Here is a 16,712-nt window from a genome sequence, read left to right on the forward strand (position 1 = left end):
CTACACACACGCGCTTGCACGGACAAATGGCGGCATTTTCAAGTCGAATATTTTTGCGATATTTTGATGGAGCATAGCGTTCAGTCTAATGTGTGTATTACTATAAGGGCAAGACATGTATGCACTCGGAAGGTAATACATGTAGATAATGTCGTTTCAAGATGTTTTAACCGCAAGAACTCGATATGATATTTTCTGCATGCTAATTAAAAGCTACATTGTAACTATGTGTGTACCATACGTATGTGAGCATTGTATGTGAGCTTGACCTGGCACGACTTTCGAAGTGTGTAAGTTCTGTTACTGTAACGTTCAGCGTAAAAGCGTGAAGCTTATTAATGTAATGGCTATGGATCTCTAAATTTATCGACTGCTCAATGTACTGTAGTTAGACCTATAGGTCTAGACACTCTAGAGTTATAAATGACGGCACTGAGAAGCTGAAACATGTCGGCCAGCCACGGCAGGGCGGCAGGTAACCCCGGGGCGCTCCTTCCGTACACGTAGGCTTCCTACACAGTAAAACTGTGGGAGACTGTGGGAAACTGTGGGAGCTAGGCGGCAGGGTCGGTTTAGAGGGGGTGTTTTTCACGTAACACTAACAGTTAGGCTAGTCGAACTTAATTTTTTTATGGTAGGGTCTATGCCACCGGTTTCCTTATTCAATTTCATTTTTAGCCCAATCACACCACCCACTTCAAATTATCAATATCATTAATGTTTACAGAATAATTCCAGTAGGCCTAGGCCTATATTGGGATTTATTTTATCTTGTACTTGTACAATTGAATGACAATGGCTAGGCCTACATGAAAAAAGTCTCCAAAATCTTCATTTTCATTAGAAAGTTGAGCAACATTGAAGACACACACAGCATACCCGGTACCATAAATTTTAGTCAATCTTAAATTTGAAGTTCGACTTTAATTCTATGTGAAACAACCCCCTGAGGCCCTGTTATATCATTTGAATGATTGGATATAAAGACTCAGAAAGAGTATTGTGTGTTTTGGGGTCAGACAGAAATCTGTCTGTCTGGAGGAGTTTTTTAAAATCATTTTTTGACATTTATGGCTCTCCGTAGTAGACAGAGGGTTCCTCGAAGCCAGACGTAGTCTCAGCGAAACATGTCCCCGCCCCTACAACGAGATACAGACCGATCTTTTCGTCAAGGGTTGTAATTGCCTTTTGCCCTATACCTCTAACATTATTGGTATGCCCAGAAGGGCCTACAGGGTGAACGTACAGCTGTATATACCAATAGTAATGTTAGAAGGTCATTCAACAAATCCAGTCCTGAGCTTGGAAAGTTCAATGTGATGTGTATTTGTCGAAGTCAATGTTGAGTAAAAAACGTCCATAAGCTGCAACACCTGTAGTGTGACCCCGGGGTGCTCCCTTTTGTACAGTTGTAGAACTGTGGAACCTTCGCGTTGAGGCTGGTGGCAGTTACAACACCTGGAGACCTAACATAATAAGAATACACAGGCAGCCCTGTCACTGACTGTACAGAAGTCGCAAGGAGGTAGCCTATTCCTGTAGACCTACTAAAGTACTACCTCCTGTGAATGCATATTGCAGGGCTGCCAACTATTCACCCAATTTTGATTGTCTCACTCTGGAGTGATAAAAGAATTCTCACACTGAACCTGAAAAACAGAAAGTAGGCCTACCAGTAATAAAAGAAATGCCCCCTCCCCATCCCTGATATTGATAATCTGCACATTCCCCATATCTACCTCAATAACTATACCCAAGCCCAAACTTTACTTCGGAGATTTTCCCACACACACACTCTTTCTAACATAATGCATGTGTTGAAATCTTTACTGAATTATGCACAAGAATGCACCATTTAAAATGCAGAATTGTCAAAGCTCCCTCCAGTGGAGGGGGGGGGGGGGGGGGGGACTCTCCCCTTCCACCCCAGCCCCCCTCCCCCACCAATGTTGCTTTGACCCCTTGGGTTTGGTCACTTGCTCACAGTGTCTCGCTCCAAACTTTCACCTGAGGTTGGCAGCCCTGCATATTGTATTTGGAACTTCACAAGACAGACCCAAGTATTGCACAATTTTTGATGTCAGACGTAACAATCGGACTGCAAGCATTATCTTGTTTCATAAAACTTAAATGTCAGACACTGATAATATTGATAATAGATTCCATGTGGGTCTACTGTCATCATGTCATGTGAGTTCAAACTGTATATTTGTGACTGATATGAAAAAGTAAACAACATTGAAAAGTAAAAACATAGCAAAATAGTGCTACCATTTTTATTGAAGAATAAAGGCCCATTGCATTTGTTCCATGTACCCCACATTTTCCATATAAATGTATGGGGATGGGGATGAGGAGTGTATTCAGAGGGTAGACAAACTCAAGACCTTTTACCTTCACACAAATTCTACAGAAATCATGTCTTTACAGTGTATGTGTGTATAAATCAAATGGTGGTACATGTACTACACACAAGTCGAATCACACGGCTAAACAAGATAGGTCAAAAGGCCTTTAGGGATCCGTGCATGCTGACAAAGGGACAGTCACAAGCTGTCAAATTTGTTGCATATTGTCACATTTTCACCAATGTGTTATTTGTACATAATGGCTTTTATAAGAAAAGGTTCCTCTAATTCTAGAGTAAGTTGGAGTCAAAAGGGGCCTGAGCTTTTGATCCTAGCAGAATCTTCGTCAGAGGCAAAATGAGTAAGTTATCTATCAACCCATTGAAGACGAGTCCTGAGTATACCTGGGCAAGTGTCTACGTGTCCCCGTCAACGGGTAAACAGGAGCTTATGGTTGTGTACCTGGAGGAATTCTTACACAGGAGATCCGTGTGACTTTTCAACTATTTTTTCCCCTGTATAGTCCAACCACTTCATCAACAAGCCTCCATATCTTGACCAAAGTGATTAAAAGCAAAACTTGACGTGTACAAATCTTTATCTCGGTTGCAAACAGATTCCCAGAACAGGATCTAACACCAAGCCTTAACTGGATAGGTAAAATGTGATTCTTCCAGGAGTTTCTCCCCAGTTATGAGATGGTGGCTACGCTCATCATGGAGGGTGATCAAAGGACATGTTGTGCATCAGCCCTGCATCACGGTTGCCAAAGGCACTGTAAACTGCAGTTTCAGCCTCTTCCATGCTCAGAAGGTACATAACATGTACAGTAGCAGATCAGTATTGATCCTGTATATTATTAACTCTGAATTGTGTCTTATCACATCACCATCTTTCAGATAGCATGTAGGTATTATGTAGATTGTCAGTATAGATATGTATTAAGTGAAACCTTGTGATCACATGGCAAGTCCTTGTTTATTTTGAAATGTAGGGTAACTGTCAGTAAAACAGGCATTTGTCAATAAAGAAATGACCTAGCATAGCTACATGTGGGAGCCTCTGAAGGAGATGGTCGTGGATGAATTAGTATAAAAATCCATCAACCAGACACATTGTCAGCATTAGATAACATAATTATGAAAATGAAGGTCCTTTCATCTTTGGGTAACTGGAAAATGAAAAGTACTGAATGTTTTTGTTTTTTGTTTTTAAGTAAAAAGGCTTAAAAACACCTCTAATGTAAAAACCATTTAATGAGATTTTATAGTCAAAACAATGTAGGCAAACCTGTCTACAGCAACGGCTCAAGAGAAAGGTGAAATATGGTCGTTATTAAAAAGTAGGTGGTCTTGTAGGGTAGCCATCATGATATAGATATAATCAATGTCCCATTATGTTTACATGTACACCACAAACAAAATTTGTGTTGACTATTAACCATCCTGCACTTTCAAGCAATTACCAGATGCCTTTGCTGTAGACAAGTTTCAGTGGTGTTTGTTTGATGTAACAGCTCAACCACTGTGTACTACATCTATTAGGCATTCATTATGCACACTTTTTGCTCGTCCAGTGGAAACATATCTGATGTGTACTACATGTATTAGGCATTCATTATGCACACTTTTTGCTCGTCCAGTGGAAACATATCTGATGTGTACTACATGTATTAGGCATTCATTATGCACACTTCTTGCTCGTCCAGTGGAAACATATCTGATTGTAACTGGTGGCTTTAGGCAGGTAGCCACTATGCACAGACATGTTCTTAATGGCATGTTTCCTTTGCAGGTTATTTTCATGTGGTCATTGAGGCAGGTGGTTGTTATAGACAGGTGGTCATTAGAACAGGTTCACCATTTGACTCAGGGTTCCCAGAGTCATGGAAAATCCTGGAAAATCCTGGAAAAATTTGTGGTAATGGAAAGTCAGGGAAAAGTCAGGGAATTTGGAAAATTTGTGAAAAGTCATGGAATTGCATTTACCTCTTGGCTATGGCAGCTTTCTATAGTTTGTCGTGTCTCGCATCTCTCATACTCAGTGATCAGTGATCCAGTTACTCTGCTATTATAATTGGTGTTCATGATTTCCATTTTTCCCAGTTTTGTGACATCCCCAATTCTACATAACTCCGGGACATATACTAATGATAATAGATGTACATGTCATGAATAAGATAGTGGGTGGAACGGATGGCTGTGAGGGGAGGTGGAGACAATCATAACGTGTCTGATTTTGGAAACCGTGCCAGAAAGGAAGTCATGGAAAGCAGCAATTTAGTCATGGAAAAGTCATGGAATTCTGTTTTCAAATTTCTGTGGGAACCTTGTGACTGTACTTGATTAACCCTAATGAGGCAAGTTCTGTGTAAATTCTCTGTTTGATACTGAATATTTTTCTGTCACCTTCATGTACATTGTAGAATGGCCAGATGAAAGTCAGATGCATTTTGCAGCCTTACTTGAAAGGAGCTTTGCTGCCAGTCAGCTTGGGGACATAGATGTTGACTGGTTCAGTGAACAGAGGTGGAGTGGTGATGAGAAAGATGAACTCCCAATGCACGGAATACCTGAAGCTTTCACTGGAGTGAGTTCTTGCCAAAAGTACATGGCTATCTCAGGATGTATGCTTTTAGCTTCTTATGTATGAGAGATTTGAGAAGGAAAAAGTTACCAAACATTTTTTACATTATATGATTTCCTGTAGGTCCTAAAAAATAATTGTAAAATCTTTTTATTCATTCTTTTTTCATTTTATTTAGCAGCTTGTGTACATATGTACAGAGTTTAAAATGAGTTTGTGAGGGTACATGTTATTCCATTTTGCATGGCAGAACAATTTACTTTGATACTTTGAATACCTGGTAGCTGATTTTATAACATGTCCTTGTGATATGGAGGCATTCAATTCATGTTCATATATAAGGGTTTTGATTTGATTGTCTGAAGGGGATGAAAATTATGTATTTACTATGATTCCTTTTCTTTCATTCTCTCAGGGTATCCCAAAGACACCCCTAATTTTGAATGGAAGAGTTCAGGCCCACTCCACACCAGGTCTTTTTACACCTGATGCCCCTCGTCCTGCTAGACGGATACCCAAGGTGGATGAGGAGCATGCTCAGTCACCATGTAGTTCTCAAACATGTGCTCAACCCAGTAGGATGCATAGAGGTAATGCAGGGCTGCACAGTTAACATTTTTCCACTTGTCCGACGTATATCTGTCAGACCAGTACATACCCAATTTCAATTTTTCACTGGTCTGAACCTAAAATTTACTGGTCCCGTAAATTTATGATATTCTTGCATCAAGTTGACTAACACTGATTAATTTGGTGCTTATTTATGTCAGTTAAGGGCAATTTGTCAATCATCTGCAATAAAGAATTTACTCATCCTGATCTTTTTTTTTTTCCTTGCCCCGACAATGTTACTTTTTTGTTTTTTACTGGTCACGTCGGATCAGTAAATCTGGCAATTCCTGAAATGTTACTGCCCCGACAGTGATTTTTACTGGTCTGGGACCATCGGACTGGTGCCAGTGTTAAGCATTAGGTAATGTCATAGGTTTTGTTCAAGTGTTAGAATACTGATGAATGAAAAGACAAAAAAAGACAAAGCAATGTGTTTGATGGAGCAAGACAGAAGTTTAGAATTAACAGAAACAGCAATGAAGTGATTTTTAAAGTTATTATCAGGATTACCTTACTGTGCGTTGTTTACTGATTGGGATGTTTGTTTGAATGCTTTTGTCAGTTGTCTGGAAAGTAACTGCCAGTGAACTGAGAGTACCTAACCCCCTTAAAATTATTAATCCCATACAGTGTTATGCCTGAGTAGGTAGACCAATGTAGGTAAAGTAAATTAACTTTGAAGTAATTAACTGAATGCTGATGAAAAGCATGGTAAATTATGGCTAAGAGTCTGGGCAGTTAAGGGGTTAAAGAATGAAGCACACTCATTGCATGAGGCTTTCACCTTGTAATGTAAGTTATACTTCCAATTGTTGAAAGCTTGAAAGCATAATGCACTTTGAAAGTAAAGAGATAAAAACATTGGTAAAGTGTGGATTTTTATTTCATTCACCACCATCCAACTGATAGCACAATATCCCTCTATCCCTGAACAAATAAATGAAATCTGCAGCAGTCATCTCTTTCGTACCTCAAGTTAACCCTTCACTAGCTGTCTGCTGCTTTTCCCCCTGAATCTGGCATAATAGGAACGTGGCAAATACTGCCTTATCTACCAATGATGTTACTTGTGATGCCAATGTCTTTAATTCTTGCGTGTGGAGCATCCCATGAACAAAGGAGACCTTTTTTTTTTTTATATCTTTCCATGTGAAAATGATTGTCTTTCAGTTCCCAGCAACATCCAAACAACTCCACAGTCTCAAGTCATCACATCACACCAGCCCGCTTCGAGCCCATCAAAGAATGAGGAGGACGAGGAGGAGGAGGAGGAGGAGGAGGAGGAAGTTGGTCAAGTGCAATCCCAGGACCAGCTCCAGAGTCTTCAAATCAGCCCCTTCACAACGTGGAATCCAACCAGTCACAGAGCTGTGCCAATTTTCACCAAACACCTCTTCAAGACACCTTCCAGTCCCTTTGAGGGAGTAGAAAAGAGGGCATCCAGTACTCCTCTTCACCTTGGAGAACCTATTGTAAGTCTTTATCTTTTTATACTGCATTTCTTATTAGGGGACAGGGAAGGGGGTTGATTTCCATGCAATCAAGGCTTACCTCCTAGTCAAATAGCACTCAATGGGCATTTAGATTCGCAATATTTGCTGCAACTTAAAGGCATAATTTACCATTTGCAGATGAAATAAAAACCCAGCATTAGTGCTTCAAAAAAGTTCTAAAATGTGAGTTAGGGATAGAAACAACCAATGTGAAAATCTGAATTAGTATAATCAATGTTAGATATTGTGAAATAAACAAAATGTGAACAATGGTAATAATAAAAATGTTTCCAGACTAAACCATCTACAGTTATGATTTAGTGAGAAAAATGGTGATATCTCCTTATATCTTAGGTTTTATTGCAAAATTCTTAATATGGTAGGATGTTTTGTGATATAACTGACCTACACATATGCATCAAATGTGATATCTTGAACATCTTTTTAAATCACGGCTCCCAATGGTAAACAGGACCTTTAATCCTTCATGATTATTTTATACCCATACATCAATTGGAAATTCTGTAAAAACAGTCAAATTTACAGTCAACTTGCTCCGTTGAAGGAAATGCAAAGTAGCAGAATAAAAACTATTGTTACCATTGCAAACCTAGCAGAGGAGCGAATGTCATACTAGCAAAGGTATAGAAATATCATTTGAAAATATGTCTTTTTCTGCATGTGTCTGTTCTCTATCACTTGATTTATTTTAGTGGGTAGCAGTTGACTTTGTTTTGTATGTTTAATCTTGTATCCACTGTGCTCCTAAACTGAAGCCGACGCCCAAGCGTCTGTCCACAAGCCTAGGTATCGAGTCTGATGACTGTAATCTGTCATGGACAAGCTCACTGGCTACACCTCCCATTTCTTCGAGAGGGTCAAAGATGACAACCAGCTCAACCAGGAAGGCAGCAGAAGAGGAGTATTGGAAGACACATGTGAGTCTACAGACTGTTCTAATTTTGAGCTCACTGTAAGCCTCTCTGAATTGGGAATTATTACCTATTAGGATTATTGAAACATATCAAAGTATCTCTCTGGTAGCTCTATGGAATCTCCTTAAAATTGATGTGTGAGTGTTGTTTAACCCTTAATTTTACAGCTGTATTGCATAGCAGCTTAATTAAGAGTTCAAAGTTGAATGTCAAGCATGAATCTGTATTTCGATAACCCAACAGACATGAAAAATTGACTGACATGAAATAATTGCAATGCTGTGTTTTTTCCATTTACCTTTATGCCACTTTTGGCAATCTTCTTGAGAGTAAATTAAAACTTACATGTCAAATTTTAAGTCGTTCACGACTTTTTGTTTTAAAAGCTTTCACAAATTCATATTACATTTTTGAACAGGATGTTGCCAAGGTGCTTTTCCTGGAAGCAAGCCCTCGGGTTGAATATGACATTGAAGGAGAAAATTTAACCCAACCACTACCAGTGGTCAAACTGCCATCCATCACAGATGAGAGCCAGGAGGATTTCACCATGGAGACCGAAGACTCGGCAGAAAGCCTTGTGGAGTCAGAGGTTGCACAGGCTAGAGCTGGAGAGAAGATTAACTTCATCACTGAGAATAGCGGTGGTTGTGCAGCAGAGGTTAAGACAGCAACATTTAAAGAAGATGACACAAGTTCCAGCAATAACAACCATTGCAGTATGGAAACGTTAGACAAAGTTACAGCTCATGGTAGAGAAGATTTAGTTACTCTTTCAAAAAGCAGTGCTGGTGCTCATGTGGGGCAGGAAGCCTCTACAATGGTCAATTCAGACAAGAAGATGAATCATATGGAGGTTAGCCCTGCAGAAGAAAGAATGAAACATGGCAGGAATGTCCTGAAAGAGAAAGAACTTGAGCACCTCACACCTGTCTCCAAAGTATTGGAAAAGTCAGAATCAGGAGGATGTTTCCACAAACATGTCACCACGGCTCAAGAGTATGTCACGAGGAAGGGAATGGATGATAATCACAATGTCTATTCCATTTTACCTCAAATTGGCTCATCGAGACCCTGTCAGAGAAAAGCAGAATCTGGTGTGACACCACCAGGATCGCAGAATGTTGTCCATGGGGAAGACAAACCCGCGATAGGAGAGACACTGGCATTCTTGTTGGCTACACCACCAAGTAGGAAGGCAAGGAGCCTGACTGATGTCTGTGCACTGGGCATCAGGGACACCAGTACCAGTGTTGGACAGTTTTTGCCTGATCCAAGACTTGCAGAAGGATCAAATGGTAATGCTAATCACCTTCGAGCAGAGGGGCACATCGATCCACTTCCCAAGGATGGAATTGAGTGTGGAGCGTGGGAGTTTCCCACCAAACCCAGGGATGTGTTTGTTAGCCAAGACTTGCTTCATCCTGGTGACAAATGTCCACATGGTAGTAGCTCCATATCCTGTTGTGTTGTGTGCTCAGGTGTTCCAACGTGTAGTCAGGAGCAGTTACGCAGTGCAGCGAAGCGACCCGTGGGAGAAGCTGAACTGTTGTCACCAATCTCGCCAAACTTTGCCGAGGCGTTGTGCAGGGTGACCGACAGAGCTTCTGCAGAGCAAACACACATGAGAGCTGCCTTGCAGAGTCTTGGTCCAGAGAGGAATCTTATAGAGGTTTTCCATAGAGTCAGTACACCCCAGTTGCCTAGCCAGTCATCAGGTCAGTCATCACATGGACAAGTAACTGACAGCAAAGTCCCTACAACTGGAAGATCAGATTCCTTTGGTCTTGTACCAGAGATGAGTGATGAATCACATCCTGATTATAGATCAGAAAACCATGTGGACCTCACAAAACAACCAGCTTCTCTGTCTCTTGGTGCCCAGAACCTACCCGACTCTCTTTGTACTGTTTCATCAGCAATAGCGCCATCTAGGGATAGAATTCAGAGTCAAAAAGGTGTGAAATCCAGATTTCAGTATTCAGCTTCATCATACAAAGAGAGCAGTGGCACGAAATCACTGAACAGCACTCCACAGTGGATGACACGTGCTGTTTATGTGGAAGAGGATGAGGAGGAGAAAAAGATGGAAAGAGACGGGAGTGCAAAAGTGGATGCAGCCATAAATGCCTCCTCAGACAGAGAGAGTCCCATGAGAAAGCCACACCGAACCAGAGCATGTAAGTGGAAGCTCTGTCTTCTAAAAAATGTAGTTTATGGTGGGTTTTAATGTGTGGTGGATTTGCTGTGCAAACTGTGATTATTTTTTTTCAATTTCTTGTATCTATTCTATTTACTTGATATCATTATTTTTGTTGTTGTTGAGGTGACATACACATTTTCAATCTACTTCTGGATGAAAATTTGCTGATTACTGAACTGGAGGGTGGGAGTCTGTTTGTGGATGCAGATAATATAAGGGCAAAATCATTTAATAAAAGAACATAAATATACATGTATGTGAAATAAAGTTGTCTGCTTTATTCTTGTGCTGCTATTATCCAGATGACTGCAGCATAAGAATAGTGCAAACTTCTTTGAGAATACTGTATATACCATATATTTTGTGAGTATGGTATTTCACAAGCAATCTGATAACTGGTTGAAATCATGATCAAGAACAGCATTGACAGAATTAGAAAGAAGAATTATCTTTCTGTAAGATTTTTTCAAGAGGAGAGTTAGCAATTTCCCATTTCGAAAAATATGTAAAATGCATATATATTACGCGAGACAATGTTTTTGCTACCTGCAGTTTCACAAATATTTCAAACTAATGTCAGTTTTATGACATCTTTAATTTTCAGCAGTCCTCTTGTACTCTCTGTGAAAAGTCAAAAGAGGAAAAGTCATGACACCTCGTCACTTAAAGCCAATATCATTTTCCCCATGCTCTTATTTCAGCTTTCACAACATTCTCAACTTTCTGCAAGACTTCTGGGAAAAATGCATCCTCTCAGCCAATGGCCACTCCTTGCCATCAGACTAAGTCTCAGAGCACCACTCCTACATCCAGACGGCCTAGTGTACTAAGTGCCCCTCCACACTGCAGGATGCTTTCAAGAGGCAGGCAGATCTACCACAGTTTGCCCTCTCCAAAGAGACTCAGACTGGATGAAGAGGGGAAGTCAGCAGAGGTGAAGCACAACTCCCATCCCATTGATGAATCCAAGTCAACAGAGCTGGAAGGCGAGCAAAGAGATGTCTCTGTATGCATGGATCTGGTAGAACCAGTGTCAGTGGAGGTTGGGTCTTCCCATCCCAAGGTTGGGGCAGAGGAGGTAGACCTTCCTTGCAGAGCAGGTCCTACAGTATGTGATGTACAATCCAATAAACTGGATAATTCTCTGAATACTATTAGAAAACCTCCTGCTACATCTGCAGAAGCACATACAAAGGCTTCAGAAACTTTACCAGAACTTAAGAGACTACCATCACCAGAGGATTATCAGCATATGGGCCCAGGGGGAGATGCTTGTTGCGGATTTCAAAGTGCAAGTGGCAAATCTATAGTAATATCAGATGCTGCTATGTCTAGGGCACAGCAGCTAATTGGTGAGTTAGCACAGGAAGAGAATGTCATGCCTCTTGAGACTGTGCCCAAAGATGTTGGGTTTTCCTCAGCCAGTGGTAAAACCATCAGTGTTTCAGCAGCTGCATTAGCCAAAGCAGAGAAATTCATGAGTGAGATCAGTGAATTGGAAAGACCACCTCCTTTGATATCTCAGGCATCATCTGGGACAAGACTGAAAGATGGCGGGACAGATGATGCTGGTGGTATTCAAGCAAAAGAGGATTTCTGTCTGGAAGGATGGTGTGGAAGAGACAAAGAGGACACAGTGAAAGAGAGGAAGGACTATAACAAGCGACCAAAAGGATTTCGCCCCTTCAAACCACCGATGACATCACTCCTGGTTGGATCAGAGGCCAAAGTTTGCTTTAGCAATTCAAAAGAAGCTGCAGAGGGCCATAAGCAGGATAGAGAGACCATGTCACATGTTGCTAAGACAAGTACAAACATCTCACATGAATATTTTATGCAAGAGAAGCAAATCTTCAGAAATAGCAACAATCTACTTCCTGATGAGATGGGTAGGGTTCATAAAGGTGACTGTAAGCAAGGTGCTGGTGAGAACCAAGACATCTCCATGGATGATTGCCTGTCATCAACTCAGACTGAACAAGAAATCAAGGCAGCGGAGGAAATGGAGCTTGTTTATAACTTCATGCAGGAAGAGGATGCTGGATTTTCTCAGCTGGATGTTTCATCCATACTGCTGGCCACTCACAGCAGAGAGCATCAACTTGGCCACTACTCTCCGGTGAGGAAGCAAGGTGATACTCTTTCTAGCAGTTTATCCAGGAAACAAGGAGATATTGAAGACAGCCAGCATGCCAAGATGCACAGAAAATCAATTGCTTGTGAAGGTTCAGACAAAGACATTGTAGCACAGAGTAATTCTGTGAGCAGTGTTGAGAAGGAAGGCAGCTTGGATGGGACTGTTGTGCAGTCATCAGAACTGTCAAGCATTCATGCCATTTCCAAGCAGCATTTGCTTCTTGATAAAAAGTCCAAGGATGCCTCTCAGGAGGAGGACAATGAGGATCAAGGGAAAACAAACAGTGCTAAAGTAGAATCTCCAGGCCAAAACATGTTTGGTAGACATACGGCAGATATATCCCTTGGTACCATAAGAGAACTGCCTGATGAGAGTTTCACATCAGTGGAACCAGGAGATATCCATGTTCATGGATATCAACACACAAATGGTAGACCAGCTGAAGGAACTTCTTCCATGCTTGCAGATTGCAGCACTCATGTTATGCCAGAGGGACAGGAACACTCCAACACCCCTGTACAGCAGAGCAAGATCCTTGCTGCAGAGATAGAAAAAGAAGAATCGTTGAGTTATCACATGAGCACTGACAACATTTTAATCCTACCTCATCAAAGACAGGAAGTGGAGTGTACATCGGCAAAAATACCAGTTGGATTTCAGACAGAAGATGGAAACTGTGTAGAAAATTCTCAGGCAGCTGTAGAAACAGGGAAGCAGTTAAACAGTGGGAATGAAATTCAAATGTTACCTCCCCAAAAACTGTTGAAATCAGTGCCAATTCAGGCAGCTGCCAGAGATTGCATATCATCACCTTGCAGTACCAGAGGACAAGGCTGTGCAGAAGAAAGAGATTACAGAAGCAAAATTCAAGCCACCAATGCACCAACCCGTGGCCCATCTCAGGTGAACTCTCCTAGCATTTCAAATACTCCTCCCCTACCTTGTGGATTTCAAACAGCTTCCGGAAGCAACATTATGATATCTGATGCTGCACTTCAAAAGGCAAGAACTTTGCTTAGTGATGATGGAAAATTTGATGGCAACTGTGATACTGAGTTTGTAGATGCATCATGCCAATCCTTGAGGCCAATACAAAGTGTCTCAGGATGTCAAGTGAAAGGAAAGAGCATCAGCATCTCTAGCATTCAGGAAATTGGGGATGTTGATACCATGTGTACCTCAAGCACTGACAAATCATCAGGTTGTGGAATGGTAGCTTCCAACTCGATTCATGATGGTCGTGAAGAAACAGGAGATGGGTGTTCCAGTCATACTAGTTTTCAGACAAATGGAGAAACTTCCAAATCCACGCTTGTGACACCAGAACAATCAATTGGTAACATGACTACTTCAAGTGAGATAGATTCTTTGGCTGACAAGACATCTGCAGTAAAACCTGCATCAGGAATTATTGGCTTTCAAACTGCTTCTGGAAGAGCTATAAAAATCTCAGAGGCATCATTGCAGAAGGCTAGGTCCCTCATGAATGATGGCAATGATGCAGAATCCATTGAGCAAAACGTAGCTGGTTTCCAGACAGCTGGAGGGGATAAAATCACAATTTCAGAGGATGCCCTTCAGAAGGCCAGGAAGTTGCTCTCTGTAGACAATGAATTGAATTATCTGTCAAGTGGATCACCCACCAGGAATGGTCCAGTTATTTCAGATGCAAAGCACGATGATGTCCCAAGAGACACTGTGGGATTTCACACTAGCACTGAAACCAGAAACTTACTGTCTGATGAACATGACAAAATAGGCAATTCATCCGTCACTCCTGATGCTCCATCTGATGCTGAACCATCTGGATCTACTAGCAACAATATTCAACAACCGAGCAATGTTGAACCAGTCAATCTTGCAGGAAAAACAGTAGGTTTTCAGACTGGTAGGGGCCAGATGATTCAAGTGTCTGCCTCATCATTACAAAAGGCAAAACAGCTGCTCTCTGAATGTGATGATGGAGAGGATTCATCACGAGTTGGGAACATGTATCACACACCTCATGAGGAGTCAACAGGGGTTTGTGGAGAGATGGTAGGTTTTCAGACGGGTAGGGGAAGGACGATTCAGGTGTCCTCATCATCTTTGCAGAAGGCCAAGATGATGCTCTCTGATGAACATGACAAAGATTATCCATCGGAACTTGAAAACATCCAACAGTCTGCTGAACTGGATTCAACAATGGTTCCAGGAGAAACAGTAGGTTTCCAGACAGGGAGGGGCAATCACGTGTCATCATCGTCTTTGCAAATGGCCAAGCAAATGTTGTGTGTAGAACGTGACGAAGATTATCCATTAAAAGATGGGAATAGCAAACAATCTGATTGTGCAGATTCAAGAAGAGTACCTGGAGAAACAATAGGTTTTCAGACCGGTAGAGGCAAGAAGATTCAAATATGTCAATCATCTTTGCAAAAGGCCAGACAACTGCTGTCTGAAGAGCTTGAGAATGATCCATCACAAGGTACAAATATCCAACAAAGTAATCTCATAAAATCAAGTGACAGTTCAGGAACAACTGCTTTTCAAACGGGAAGAGGCAAACAAATTCAGGTGTCTGCATCATCACTACAAAAAGCGAGGCAAATGCTCTCCGAAGAATGTGACAAAAATTATCAGGATATCAAGCAGTCTGATCAAATTGAGTCAGTAAATGCTCCCGAAGGGACAGTGGGTTTTCAAACTGCAAGGGGCAGAGAGATTCATGTTTCTGCTGCAGCTCTGCAAAAGGCCAAGCAGATACTCTCTGAAGAATGTGGCACAGATCATCCACCAGAAGTCAAAACTATCCAACGATCTGCACAGATTAATTCAGTAAGTTCTTACGGGAAAACTGTAGGTTTTCAGACTGGCAGAGGCAAAAAGGTTGAAGTCTCTGCATCATCTTTACAGAAGGCAAGAAAGTTGCTGTCAGAAAATGATGACAATAATGAATGGTCACATAGTAGAGGTACACTAGAAAACACCCACATGAAATTACATGGTGGATCAGGAGAGATTGTTGGATTTCAAACGGGAGGAGGCAAAAGGATTCAAGTGTCTGCATCATCTTTGCAAAAGGCCAAGGAAATACTGTCTGATGAGTGGGACAGAGACTATCCCTCAACTCATGAGGATATTCAACAAACCACCCATATGAAATCACAGAGCAGACCAGGGGAGATAGTTGGTTTTCAAACAGGAGGAGGCAAACAGATCCAGGTATCTGCATCATCTCTGCAAAAGGCCAGGCAGATGCTCTGTGATGAACATGATGTGGATTATCCATCGACAGTCAAGGATACCCAACCAACGACAGACGTGAAGTCAAGAGATTGTCATGGGGTAACAGTGGGATTTCAGACTGGTGGGGGCAAGAAGATCGAAGTATCTGCATCTGCCTTACTGAAGGTGAAACGGATGTTTTCTGATGAAAGTGAAGAAAGGGAGCATCCATCAAATGTAGCAGACTCCTCTGGTGTTGTTGCTGTCAAGCCGGCTGATGTTCAAGCAGCATTAAAGCTGTCAGCCAGAGCTGAAGGAAAACAAGGAGACCTAAAGGGTATGATGAATCCAACAAGAGTGAGACAAGCTGATAATTCATCTGTGGATCCGGCAATATGCAGTCCCACAATGCCAGTAGAAGAAACTTTAGGTTGCTTATCTGCAGGTCCCAGAGATGTGGCAGGTTTTCAAACTGGAAGAGGAAAGAAGGTCCATATCTCGGATGAGGCCTTGCTTCGCGCCAAGCAACAGTTTCTTAGTGATGCTTCCAATATAGGAGAAGAGGAAAGAAATCTCAGAAGTAATGCCAGATGTGAGACAAAGCAGCGTGAATCCGACAAGACATCTAGCAAATGTGCAGTAGACAGAGACAATGCAGGAAGTGAACAATCCAACAGAAGCAGAGAGGGCACAGCATCAGATGAGAAAGAGTTTCCTCATTGTGTGTCCAGGGGGATGGGTCAAAGTGGACCAGCAGAGCAAGACACACCAAAGATCTTTTCAAGGTCGTCTGAGTCGGGGAGGAGGCAGAACAATCAGCAACGCAAGTTACCAACAGGCCAGAAGCCCTACAAGCGTGAGTATGATGAGACAAATGCACTTTATACTTGCCACTGAATGCATTTGAAGAGTTTGTGTGCAAAAAACCTGATAAGTCCATTTTTGAAGATTTTGAAGTATGGTCTCTGCCATAAAGTACAAAATAATACCTTTTAAATGATATATTGGTCACTACATATAAAGGTACATTTTTGAAGTTATGGTCAAAAGAAGCAAAAATTTTCTTATTATTCTCTGTATTTTTCTTGACCCTTAATCGCAAATATCTCCATTTGGCAAATATGGACTTATCGGTTTTTGCGAACAAACTCTTCGTTTCTTGGCCACAGTAGACTGGAAATGCTTGTCCAA

The 16,712-nt window shown here is 41.5% G+C and overlaps 1 protein-coding gene across 1 annotated transcript in view; it reads left to right on the forward strand.

Moving 5' to 3' along the window:
* The first annotated feature begins 2,872 nt into the window (after window positions 1-2,872).
* Window positions 2,873-16,712, forward strand: part of LOC140235321 (uncharacterized) — a 38,387-nt gene continuing 24,547 nt past the window's right edge. The window contains exons 1-7 of the mRNA XM_072315346.1: window positions 2,873-3,161; window positions 4,774-4,937; window positions 5,350-5,524; window positions 6,717-7,018; window positions 7,816-7,977; window positions 8,393-10,154; window positions 10,879-16,377. Coding sequence (XP_072171447.1) covers window positions 3,047-3,161; window positions 4,774-4,937; window positions 5,350-5,524; window positions 6,717-7,018; window positions 7,816-7,977; window positions 8,393-10,154; window positions 10,879-16,377 — 8,179 coding nt within the window. The 5' untranslated portion in view covers window positions 2,873-3,046. The remainder of the gene's footprint in view (window positions 3,162-4,773; window positions 4,938-5,349; window positions 5,525-6,716; window positions 7,019-7,815; window positions 7,978-8,392; window positions 10,155-10,878; window positions 16,378-16,712) is intronic.

Source organism: Diadema setosum, chromosome 11 (assembly GCF_964275005.1).
Source record: "Diadema setosum chromosome 11, eeDiaSeto1, whole genome shotgun sequence".
NCBI lineage: Eukaryota > Metazoa > Echinodermata > Echinoidea > Diadematoida > Diadematidae > Diadema > Diadema setosum.